Raw genomic sequence first — 12,576 nt, 5'->3', positions numbered from 1 at the left:
AAGCACGTACAACAGCCTGGCACACAGTAGGTGCTCAATTCACACCAGTCTCCTCATCACCCTGTTTATAGATGAGGAAACTGAGGCACAGAACAGGACCTGGCACAGAGCAGGACCTCGCCGAGGTCACACAGCTGGAAAGCATCAGGGCTTGAGACCTGTGCTCTTACCCACCAGCAATGCCCCAGGTGCAAGTGGCCTCCCGAGGGTGGGACCAGGCGGCTCAACCCCGGGCCAGCAGCAGCTTCCTTGTTGCTGGAGCTGATGGGGAGGGCGTGGACAGGCCCCCAGGGCAGACGTCCTGAGAGCACGGTCCTCACGTTCACAAAAAGGGGCAAAGCAGGAGCTCCCAAAGTTCCCTGAAAGATGGAGAAAGAGGGAGAAGAAACTGCAAGAGAGGGGATACATTAGCATTGTAGAAGGAACGTGAATAAGAGAAATGAAAAGTGAAAAGCAGAGTGTTAGGCCTCCCATGGGTGAAGGTGCCCAGCTCACGGGGTGCGGCCCGGGTCACTGCTCTGGTCTGCCTTTCGGCCAGAGCTTAGGGCTTTGTCAGCCTGGGCGTGGCCCTGGGTCTCCTGGCAACACACCTCCTCCATCCCTGCCTCACTGCCTTCCCTCCTCCTTCCCACCGCCCTACATCAGTGCTTCTCATCTGAAGCCTTGGGAATACTTGTTTAAAATGCAGATTCCTCTGTTGGTCACTCTGGGGCGAGGCTGGAAAGTTTGCGTTATAACCAACACCCCCCGCACCCCAGAGGTCTTAAATAAGCACTCAAGCCTTGGGGACTTTTTGCTGGGAAAACTGAGAAGGGGCACAGAGTGGGTGAGGAGCAGAGCCCCGGACTTGAACCTGGGTCTGCTGCCAGCCCGCCCATGTGGCCCTCCTCATCTCCAGGCTGGAGACGGGCATCCTCGCCGGCCGGCCGACCAGTGGGGCTGAAGAGCTCTGTACCGTGGCTCTTTCCCCTCCACGGGGCAGTCACTCTACCGCTGCGGCCCCTTCCTCTGAGTCCTGATCCTGCAGAGCTCGTGGCTTCCCTGGGAGGAGATGCTGGCGGGAGCGGTGGGGGGAGGCTGGGGCCCCAGCTTCCCTCGCCCCGGTGTGCGGGGATAGGGTGAACATCCTCTTACATGGTCTGACCCAAGCAGCAGAGATTTGCAGGCGGCGTCTGAGTCTGGCTCACGGTGTGGCCGAGAAGCAAGGACCGAGCTTGATTCCGACGCTCCGGCTCCCCGACCCAGGCCTGGAACAAATTTTGAAGAGTCTGACACGTGGGCTACTTGACAGCAGTGGGGCCCCGGGCAGGGCTGGCAGCGAGTGGGCTGCTTGCTTGATTGGAAGTGACGGGCGCTAATGGCAGTTCACAGCCTCGGCACCAATATGATGCGTCAGAATCTGGAGGATTCCAGAAAAGATGACAGCAAAGCCACCTAGCCACACTCCTGTCCTAGAAAGAAGAGTCTGGGGGCTCCTCTAGTCTTCAGTCTGAGCTTCCCGGCATGACCCCTCTGGGGCCCCGGGTGGGAGCTCGGGGACTGGATTTGAGTGCTTGAGGGCATTTCTGTTCTGCTTCCACAGGTCCCAGCTCTGGCTTTTGCCTCTGTCACCCCCTCCCAGAGTAGCCTCTCCCACCAGGAGGAAATTCAGGGCCTGCTTGGTTGTGAAACCACCTTCTCTTCTGTGTTGCAGGCGGCTGTCAGAGAGGAGGGCACATACATAGCTGCGGCCTCTGCCTCCAGGGAGGCCTCCGTGCTGGGCTGGGGCCGGGGCTTGCTCCGGGCTTCCCCACGTCAGCCCCCTTGGGTGGGTCACACTTGTGTTCAGCGGCCCTTGTGCCATGGCCAGGTGCCTGAGTGGTGGCTGTAGCCCCCCCAAGAGAGTTTCTGAGGGCAGCTCTTGTGGTTCTGGCTGCCCCCATGCAGGCCGGCCCTGGCAGAACCTCTGCTGCTCAGGGGGGCCCCTGGCCATCAGGGGCAGAGCGGGTGTTACTCCATTTACTGAGGGCTGGAGAGAGCAGAGTTGGTGCCAGAGCGAAGACGCTGTTGGTTGAGGATGGTGATCTTGGGAGCGAGAGTGGGAGGGGCTCCTGGAACTTCGCCCAAACAGTGCATAGTGGAGGCATTCCCCCGTCTCCTCCCCGTCCAGCACCCCTTCCTGCCTGAGCCCCTGCCTTGGGTGGGGACGTGGCACGGCTACGCCTAAGTGTGTTAGAAGGTAGCGTGACATAGATTAAGTGTGACGTAGATTGCTTGGCTTCTGACCCTGGCTCCACCATTATACACAAAGAACTGCAATTACACATTTACTTGTTTGCCGTCGTCATCAGGCTGTAAAGCCGTCTAGGGCAGAGGCTACACCTTCTGTCTCTAGCCTCCGTTCATTGTACCAAGAAACATTTACAGCTCCCATCACATGGCTGTGCTGGGCCAGGTACTAGGGACACAGCGGGGAGGAGGTGGGCTTCCTCCCCTCCTGGGACAGACTGCCTGGCGAAGGAAGAGAGATGCTGAATAAGCAGTCACGAGAAATACAAATGCACCCGTGCCAAGTGCTGGGAAGATCTAGCCTACTGCGTGGCACCAAGCAGCCGTTCAACAAATGTTTGCATGGACCGAGCACGTGTTCCATGGCACAGCATTGTGGGTGAGGGCTCGAGCCGTCAGCCCAGACTAGATGCAGATACTTCTGTGATCCTCAGTTAATCAAATGAGGCCAGTGTGACCCAGCTCGTGGGGTTGCCGGAAGGATGAAGTGAGGATGCACGCCAAGCTTTTGCAGAAATTCTCCCAGGATGCCTCCCAGGATGGGGCCAGTGAGGTGCAGTTCTCGAGACGCCCACCAGGGGGTGCAGGGCTCTGCCAGGATTCAGAGAAATTCCTATGGGATTGCTGGGGCTGCGAAATCCCAAAACCAGAGTTGACAGGGATGCAGACGGCCACCCTGGGGCCACTGGCCAGTCCATCCAAGGGCTGGTGTCCTCAGAGGGTGGCAGAAGCCCCAAGAGGGATGAAGCCTTGTCCTCCCGCAGCCCTGCTAGCTTTCACCTTCAGTGGTTGTTATAGGGCCACTTGTGGTACGCCCCTCCCCTGTCTCCTAGACCCCAGACAAGGCACTCTAGAAGACCCTTGTATCCACTTCTGAGTACCTGCTTCCACGATGCTTAATGCCCAGTGCAATGTCATAGTTAATTTGTCATTAAATTTGCTTGAAGTTTTCATGGATTACATTATCAAACAAAATAAAGATAGGCTGTGGTCATCATTGTTTGTTGAGGCAAGAATAGCTGGAACGTGAAATAAGGAGTATGTGAAACTGTGGAATCCAGCCCTGGTTTCCAGAAGGAGGCTCATCTATGGACAAACTTGGGGGTGTCAGCCCAAAAAAGAGGGTTTGGGGACACCATTGCCCGAGCTGGGCATTGAGAGGCTGGCCACCCCCCAAGCAGACTCCTGCAGGCCAGTGATACCTCAGGTGGCTGGGGGGTGGGGCATTGGGAGAAAACTTCTCATCCCAGGGGTTCCATGGGCCTCTACCTTGACCTTGGTGGAATTCCATGCTCCCTGTCTCCAGGGCTCTCAGGGTCATTCCTGGCCCTGATCCTTCCTCCTGTGTCGTCATGCTTCCCTCCAGAGCGGGAATGCCAGATGCCAGTATCTGGGAGGAGGGGGACCTTCCCTTGGCTGGGATTTCTCCTGTGTTCTCCCCCCAGGAGTGCAAGCGAGGCCTCTGCCCCCGGGAGCTGGCGGGGCCTGGATTTACTTCTAGCCGCCCCCAGGCACCTGAACCAGAGGCCATGGCTGGGGGCCCACGGGCCTGACTGGGCTGGCAGAGGGTTGCTCTGGCTTACAAGGTGTCGTTGTCGTTGTTGTTATTATTAACCGTGAATGAATTGCTAACATTTAAGCGTTGAGACACTTCACGTAAAAATCCGGATCCTCCACTACTCTCGTGTCATCGCGTAAGCTGACAACCCTGGACTCCTCACTCTGGCTTGGCAGCAGTTGGCGGGAGCTGAGAGGAATCTGCCCCCTAGTCAGACATTCGCAGACACCACCCCCCTTCCCAGAGTGGAGGCTGGTCCCCCCACCAACCCAAGCTTCAGTTTCCATGATGTGCGGTCCCTCACTTCTTTGCGTGGCTGCCTGGCACTGGAGTCTGTGGCTTGTATTCAGAACCTCGGGGGTTTTCTGCACTGTTCTCGCCTTGAACGTCTGATGGCTCGCACTTCGGCAGATGCTGGGGCTGTGACGAGGGTTAAAGACTGCCAGGGCTCAGGCCTTGCCTTCTCTAGGCCTTGCGGCTCCCGGAACAAATTAGCGGCCTCTCTAGGAGCGGATCTGGGGCTTGAAGCAACGTCAGCAGGGTCAGCGGGGAAGCCACTTCTGCCGACCAGGGAAAGCCAGGGGCACCGCGATCGTGCTCAGGCAGAAAAGTCAGAGGCAGAGCCCAGGAATCTCTGCGCTGCTCTCTCCTGGGCCAGGGCCAGCCAGCCCCAGGCACGCACCCTGCATTATCATTTAAACTCTCTTTGTTCATACAATATGCATCATGAGGTAAAATTCACAAGGTAACTTCTCACCCAGGATGCCCAGCCACTTCATTCCTTTCCCTGGAAGCAAATGATGTTATCAGTTTCCAGAAATATACCAAACGGGTATCTATTCCTTCCTCCTCTTTCTTTTAAATTTTATTTATTTTTTTAAAGATTTATTTACTTATTTTTATTTTTTATTTTTGGCTGCGTTGGGTCTTCGTTGCTGAGCGCGGGCTTTCTCTAGTTGTGTCGAGCGGGGGCTACTCTTCGTTGCAGTGCGCGGGCTTCTCATTGCGGTGGCTACTCTTCGTTGCAGTGCGCGGGCTTCTCATTGCGGTGGCTTCTCTTGTTGAGCACGGACTCTAGGTGCGCGGGCTTCAGTAGTTGTGGCTCGTGGGCTCTAGAGCGCAGGCTCAGTAGTTCTGGCGCACGGACTTAGTTGCTCTGCGGCATGTGGGATCTTCCCGGACCAGGGCTCGAACTCGTGTCCCCTGCATTGGCAGGTGGATTCTTAACCACTGCGCCACCAGGGAAGTCCCCTCCTTTTTTTTTTTTTTTTCCTTTTAATTGAAAGAAATTTTTTACACTAAGATAGCAAACAGTAAATACTATTCTACCTTTTCTCCCTGCCACCCACCCACTTAACACTGTATCCTGCCACACCTTCCTTATCAGTACAGAAGAACGTTCTTGCCATGTCTTTCACCATGGATATGACGCCCATACGTGTCTATCTCATACTTTTTAACCGTTCTCCCACTTGATGGACAGTGGAGTTGGGTTCCAGCCTTTTGCTACTGCAAACCGAGCCGTGGTGAAAACCGTGTACGTATGTCACTGCACCCGGGTGTAGGTATCTGTAGGATAGAATCTTACAAGTGCAGCCTCTGGGTGGAAGGCTGTGGACATTTGCAGTGTTGCTAGCTTCTGTTGTACTGCTCTTTAGACAGTTTGGACTGATTTCAGCCCCTCTGGGGTGGGGGTGAGTGCCGGTTGCCCCTCATGTGAAAGGCCAACTGCCAGAGCATCCCAGGACCCCAGTGCATGTTCTCTATCAAGCTAGCCCTGTAGGGGGACCTCTTCAGTGCCGTGTCCTAGGACTGAAGCCTCTCCAACTTCTCCCAGCCCTTCAGCCAAGCCATGTTCTTTCCTGTTCTGTGTCCTCCAGATAAACTGCGTGACATTTCCTCACCCAGACACGATGCCGGAGCAGCAGCTGCTCAAACCAACCGAATGGAGCTACTGTGACTATTTCTGGGTAAGTGGTGCCTCGGCGTCCCCCGCACTGCGGCCCCGGGGACCAGGAGTGGACACCCGGGAGGGCGGCGGTGGCTTGAGCTCAAAGCAGAGCGACCTCTCCAGATGAAACCTAACGGGCTGGCAGTCGATTGAGCACTGGAGGCTGGAAACTTAAGTCCCGCTTGGAGTCTAGATCATTCCATAAATCTCAGAAAGTCCACAGGGCAATATGGAAACTCCAGGCAGAATGCAGGTAAGCTGGAGGGTCCCCTTGCCGCTCAGTGGTAGCAGGAGACCAGAATCAACTCCACCCTGGGCTCCAGACCTACTCTGTCACTCTTGTAGGTGACCTTGGACAGTGCTTCTCCTCCTGGACAGCCTCTCTGTTTCCGTCAAAGTCACAAGGAGGTTAGGCACAATCTGTACCGGACTCCAGTTTGAATAATTCTGTGGTTCCAGAGCTTTTGCGTATTGTTCCATGGGTACGGAGTTTCAGTTTTGCAAGATGAGAAAGTTCTGGAGGGGGATGGTGGTGATGTTTGCACAACAGTGCAAATGTCCTTAATGCCACCGAACTGTGCACTTAAAAATGGTTAAGATGGTAAATTTTGTGTGTATTTCTCCAAAATTAAAGAAATATCTTTTGACAGATGCAGAGTCCTACTCAGAAACTCTGGGAGTACTCCTGGACATTTACATTTTAAAGTTCACAATGGCTTTTAAAATGAAATCACCCCATTCTGGAATCAGACAGCGGTGATCGTTGTACGACCTGTGTATATATTAAAAACCAGTGAATTGTACACCTAAAAAAAGTAAACTTTGGCAGAGGCCCCAAGGAACCAGAAATTTTAAAAATCAAAACTTTTTTTTTAACCACCAGTCAGAATGGATTATCTACCCTTTTTTAGATTTGCTAACCAAGTACTAGACAAAAATGCTTTTGTCTTTCTACCAAATCTCTTGCCCTTCAGAAGGTAACCAAAGATTCCTATTGCTGTGTTTCTTCCAGATCTTCTGAGATATGTGCAGAGGCAGCAAATATTGTAGAAAGGGCTCTGGCTTTGGCGGCAGACACACCTCGGGGGCGGGATGAGCCCAGGGGCGAGGGTGAGCGGGGAATCCGAGTGTACAAGACCTCGCAGGTTCCATAAGTATGCTGGGTTTTATTCTGTTTGCAGCAGGAAGGTGGTGGAGGGTTTAAGCAGGAATCGGATGTGATCTGATTTGCCCGTGTCATGCAGGGAGGGCTGTAAACAGGCAGAAGTGCCCGTGAACCTGTGGGAGGCCAGGAGGGATGATGGCAGCTGTGGAGGTGGAGGGGAAGAGCGAGGTTGGAGACATCGTCCTTAAGGGGGGTGGGTGCAGGAGAGACGTCATCCATAAAGAGGGGAGCAGGAAACAGAGCATGCGGGGGAGACCAGCTCAAGCCCCGGGAGTGGGCACCCTGGGAGCCAGAGGTCAGCGGGTGGCGGATGGCGGGGGATGGTAGGGGGCCGGGGGGAGGGGGTCGTCCTGCTGCCGGTCAGCGTCATCCAGGTCCCGTCTTGATTCAAGCCCTCCTGGGACTCTGATACTTACCCCAGGGTTTTATCTCTCGGACCATCAAGGCCTTTTCCTCTCATAGAAATTTTTCTGCTGACACGGTTATTAAAGCCCACTTCCTCGGGCTGGTTTTCCCAGTGTGGACAAATCACTCAGCATATACATCCTCTCAGGGAGGCAGATTGGGGCTCAGTATTTCAAATAATTTTTCTTTGGCTTTTTCATCAAGATGTAGTACTCATACAGTGGAGGGCACACGTCTTAAATGTACTTGGAGTAACTTTTCAATGGCTAGAGCAGCCCCCTTGTGACATGGTGTTACCCCGTGTGGTGGTGATCTCCCTGTCAAGAGAGGTATTACAGTGTGGCTCAGAGGGCCCTGGGTCAGGGCAGCTGAGGAAGGGATCCTGCATTGGGAGGGAGTGGGGAGGTAAGTGGCGTTCTCCAGGCATCACCAGCCCTTTTCTTTTCCCCTCTCGTAAAACAACTGTTCTAATGGGATGTTAGAGGTGCAATCCATTCTTATTTTAGGGCGAGTGGTGGGAGACACAGCCTAGAATTGGAAGGACCTGACCGCTTTGCCCAGTGGCTGAGCTGAGAGAGAGCCCAGGTCTTTCCAGATCCTGGGACAGGGTTCTCACTGATGCTCCTCTCTGTGGTGGCAAAGGACCTATTTTTTTGTTGTTGTTCTTTTGTTGTTTTTTAAATTAATTTATTTATTTTTGGCTGCATTGGGTCTTCGTTGCAGTGCGCGGGCTTCTCATTGCTGTGGCTTCTCTTGTTGCGAAGCATGGGCTCTAGGCGTGCGGGCTTCAGTAGTTGTAGCACGCGGGCTCAGTAGTTGTGGCTCGTGGGCTCTAGAGCGCAGGCTCAGCAGTTGTGGCGCACGGGCTTAGTTGCTCCGCGGCATGTGGGATCTTCCCGGACCAGGACTTGAACCCATGTCACCTGCATTGGCAGGCGGATTTTTAACCACTACACCACCAGGGAAGCCCTATTTTGACCTGTTTTTAACTCCTCCCTTTAAGTATCCAAGCATTTGACTCTGGACTCCTGGTGGGAAAGGCTGCCTTGGAGGAGGGACAGCTTTAGGCGTAGCGCCCGCCAGGGTCCAGGAAGGCTCTGAGGGTTGATCTGCAGCCGTAGCTGTGGGAACAGATGCTGGACGCTTGTCTGGCAGGGAAGGCCATGCTGGGGGTACCAGGGAGGGAGAGCAGGAGAGAGAGATTCAGGCGTCTTTGAGGAGGGTCACACGAAACAAAACAAAAAGCATTTAATTTTGAAATTTTAATATTTGCTTGCAAAATGAATTGGGTACTAAATTCCCATTTCATTGACTTGGCCATCTTCCCCGAATCCTGACGTTTCTTTAAAAGTAATTTAAATACCATCCACTGAAGACTTGGTATTTGCTGAACACTAGGCTAAGCTGTTTCCATGTGTCATTTGTCCTGAGATGACCACGTGAGGTGGTTGCCATTATTTCCCCAGTTCCATGGAATGAGCAGCTCAGATTTAAAGTGAGGGAACTTGCCTGGGATTCCCCGGCTGGGATGTCAAGCCTGGAAGCGGGCCCTTTCCCGCTGCGGCTGCCCTTCAATCCAGCTTCTCCCCAGAAGTCGCTACGATCTTTTATGCATGTGCGTTGGAGGATGTCACTGCCCAGCCAGTGCAAGAGAGGACGGGGTGGCTCAGGGCTGGGGGTACCTGCCCCTGAGGTTACACACTGTCTCCCAGCTTAGTCAAGATGCCAAGACTCCGCAGAGGGTCCAGCCAGCCCCAGCAGCTGCCTGGTGCCTGTGCTGTTGGCCACATACCCTTCCTCCTCTTCTTTCCCAGGTTGGGGGGTGAGGGGCACGGACGTGGGGTGGCGGCAGCGATCAGGGCTTAAGCATCAGAGAGCACGTGGGGGCAGGAGCGCCAGGAGAGGCGCGAGTTGGGGCAGCCGATACTCCTGCCCTTGTCCTCCCTCTGGGACTGAGGACAGGGTTGCCAGTCACATCGGGGTCCCTTCTGGGGTCTGTCTTCCCTGCGCTCCATTCCTTCTGGCTCCAGACGCTGATGTCACCTGAACGCTGCTGCTTCTCTTTCCTTCCTAGGCTGATAAGAAGGACCCCCAAGGCAACGGAACCATGGCTGGGTTTGAACTGCTGCTTCAGAAACAGCTGAAGGGCAAACAAATGCAGAAGGAAATGTCAGAGTTCATCCGGGAAAGGTGAGACCTGGGCCCTCCCAGCTCCGGGGACTGGTGACAGCGCCCACCTTGGTCCCTGAGCCCGAGGGAGTGAGCAGCCAGGGTGAGCGCTGCACACCAGCACTGGGCTTGGTTAGCACTAAGGGGAGCGCAAGACGGGAGTCACAGGCTTATGGCCCTTGGGACAAGTCTGGCCAGCAGATGTGTTTCTTTGGCCTGTGTGATGTTTTTAAAGATTTGAACCAACAACAGCAAAAAAAATTGGTGGATATTACATTAAAGTCTGCATATCTGGCATCTCTGGGGAAAGAAGAAAGTCTGGCTCCATGGCTTTGCATCCCTCATGCAACAATTGGCTGGAGCTGAAGAGCAGCTCCCCTGTACAGGGAGTGTGTGTTTCCAGTTTGCCACAGTCCCCACTGCTCCCTAATGTCTCCCCACGCAGACTGCTTGGCCTCTTTGCTTATCTACACATGCGCTGCCCTCATTTGAAGCGCTGTTCCTTAACATAACAAAAAAGGAGAATGTTACCTTTCAATTCATCTTTGAGCCAAAGCCATGTCCCAGGCCTGGGCATCCAGAAACCACCACCCTCCCACTCCTGCTTTCAGGGAGCTCAGCCTACTGGGAGAGTCAGATAAGGTCATTACGGTAAGTGCAGGGATTATAATAGTGGTTTGCCTGCCTGTAGATGAAACAATAAATTCAGACTAATGGAAGTGGGGAGAGCTACGGAGAGAAGTTCCTTCTTCATCTCCCCCCTCCTCAGTCTCTCCAAGTTCTGAGACCCTGTAAAGCACATACCCACACACCTGCACACTCATACAGGTGCACATACCCCCCCACACATGTGTGCACACACTCATACACACAGCTTTCCATCCGGAGTTTCCAAGGCACACTGGAAATATTGATAGTAAATGGCAATATATTTTTTAAATGTTTCTTTTTTAATTATAGCAGCAATAATCCAGTAACAATTCTATGGCATTTTAAGGTATCTGTTTTCCTTAGGAGGCCTATTTTCTATGGGTATAATCAAATCTTTGTTTTATGACCCATTAAACTGGTAGGAGATTGAGAGATTCTGTAGCTCAGGTGTGAGAAAACAACAGTAGGAAACAGGCCAAGAGGAAAATGGCTAGAAAAGCCTAGCTTGAGCATGCTTAGGGTTTACACTTTCGTAAAGAGATCATGTTAACAAATAAACGGAGCCTTCCACATGAGAACACTGGTCTTCCCTGGGACAGGTGGACTCCTGTGACTTTCTCAGTCCATCTGGGGTCTTGTAGAGGGGACCTTTCAGAGCCGGGAGGGATGGGAGCTGACGTGCAGCGGTGAGAGCTGGGCCGGGGCTAGGGAGTGGGGGGTGGGGGGCATGGCAGACATCCGGTGAACCACGTGGCCACAGCTTAGGGGAGTGATGCCGGCTCTGGAGGGGACGGGCCTCGTGCCCGGTGCGTGCGGTTGGCATTGATGAACCTTTGGAGGTTTGAAGCTGAGAGCGTGACATGGTGAGATCTGCTTTCTCGAGAGATCTCCTGGCTGGAGGCTGGCCGTCCATGTCCTCCTGGGGAGGGGAGGGACTAAAGGCTGAGTGGATGGAGAGGAAGTGATGGAGGCAGGCTTGAGAGTATGTGGAGACGGTGGAGCTGGTAGTGAGAGAAGGAACGAGACTGAGCCTCTCAGCACCGAAGCAGGAAATGACCGTGACTCAGAACACTGCCCTGGGACTCCGTCAGGCCACCCTTCAGCTCCTGATCAGCCTGGAAGCAAATGCTGCAGCCCTGGGAGCATCTCTGGGGTTTTATTCATTTGCCAAGTGATAGACCAGGGGCCTCTCTGAGGCCCCAGCCCTCTGGCCAGCTCTGGTCGTCACAAGCACAGCCCCTCGGGGGACCACTTAGGCAGTGACTAATACCATGACAACACATTTTACACGGTTGTGCCAGATAATACAGAACACTCCCCGGAGAGCTGCCTTGAAAGTGTGTCAAGGGCCTGCCTGCCGGAAGCAAAATCCAAGGCAACTTCCCTCTCCGGGGAAGTGGAATCCACCGCGGAGCTGGGCACTGCTGGTTTCCATGGAAATGCTTGCACCCTGCAGGCTTGGAGGTTGGGGGCCCTGGGGTCTGGGAGAACGTAGGGAGGGGTTCCGTTCCTGCTTCGGTGGGGCCAACGCCACCTTGCAGGCTCTCAGCCCAGAGCTCTGGGGCTGGGAGAGGGGACAGCCGTGGTCCATCATGAGTTACATGTCTTCGTTTAAGTGTTTGCTGTGTGTCCAGCCCTGTGCTAGAAACTGTGCAAATGACCACTCTTATCCGCACAGCCTAGGACACAGGTGCACATGCCCCACTTCGCAGGTGAGGTTCAGACAATTTCGTTTATTTATTCATTCAACGTGTATTGATTAAGCACCTACTGTGTGTCAGGTGGACAGACAGGAGCCAGGTACTCGCAGAGCTTATGGTCTGGCGGGTTCGTTTATATGGTTAATAAGTGGCAGGGCTGCAGGTCGGACCCGCAGTCTAGTGCTGGGGAGCTGACATGTTGGCTTTTCTCCCTTTGCAGGATAAAGATTGAAGAAGAATACGCAAAGAACTTAGCTAAGCTGTCTCAGAACTCCTTGGCTGCTCAGGAGGAGGGGTGAGTAGGGAGGGCAGTGATGGGAGTGGGGAAGGAGAGGGGACACTCGGCGGGGGGGGGGGGCGTCCCTTTTCACTGATCACTGATCGTTGCCATGGTCCCATATGGATGGGGAGGTCTCCATAGACCTGGCTGAAGGTGGGTGCCCATGATTCAAGGTGGGCATTCATGATTCAAGGGGAACATTCATGGTTCAAAGTGGGCATTCATGGCTCCAGCTGGCCAGCCATGACTCCAGATGTGGGCATTCACACTCAAGGTTGGCACTTCCATATTATCTACTGTCTAGCGGCCAAGGGCCTCCTGCTGGACGCTGGAGCATGTCAGGGCCCCCTCTGCCCTGTCACCTGGTAGCTGGGAACCAGCCTCCAGATGCCAACCCCTGCTCCCCTTTCTCTGAGAGCAGGCTGGTAG

The 12,576-nt window shown here is 54.1% G+C and overlaps 1 protein-coding gene across 4 annotated transcripts in view; it reads left to right on the top strand.

Moving 5' to 3' along the window:
• Positions 1–12,576, top strand: part of GAS7 (growth arrest specific 7) — a 204,437-nt gene that overhangs the window by 163,413 nt on the left and 28,448 nt on the right. For all 4 annotated transcript variants that reach the window (XM_036835447.1, XM_036835446.1, XM_036835445.1 and 1 more), the window contains exons 6-8: positions 5,707–5,796; positions 9,422–9,537; positions 12,088–12,162. In XM_036835447.1, coding sequence (XP_036691342.1) covers positions 5,707–5,796; positions 9,422–9,537; positions 12,088–12,162 — 281 coding nt within the window. The remainder of the gene's footprint in view (positions 1–5,706; positions 5,797–9,421; positions 9,538–12,087; positions 12,163–12,576) is intronic.

The sequence above is a fragment of the Balaenoptera musculus genome, chromosome 20, assembly GCF_009873245.2.
Source record: "Balaenoptera musculus isolate JJ_BM4_2016_0621 chromosome 20, mBalMus1.pri.v3, whole genome shotgun sequence".
Taxonomy (NCBI): Eukaryota; Metazoa; Chordata; class Mammalia; order Artiodactyla; family Balaenopteridae; genus Balaenoptera; species Balaenoptera musculus.
This window is presented reverse-complemented; position numbering and strand designations above follow the sequence as displayed.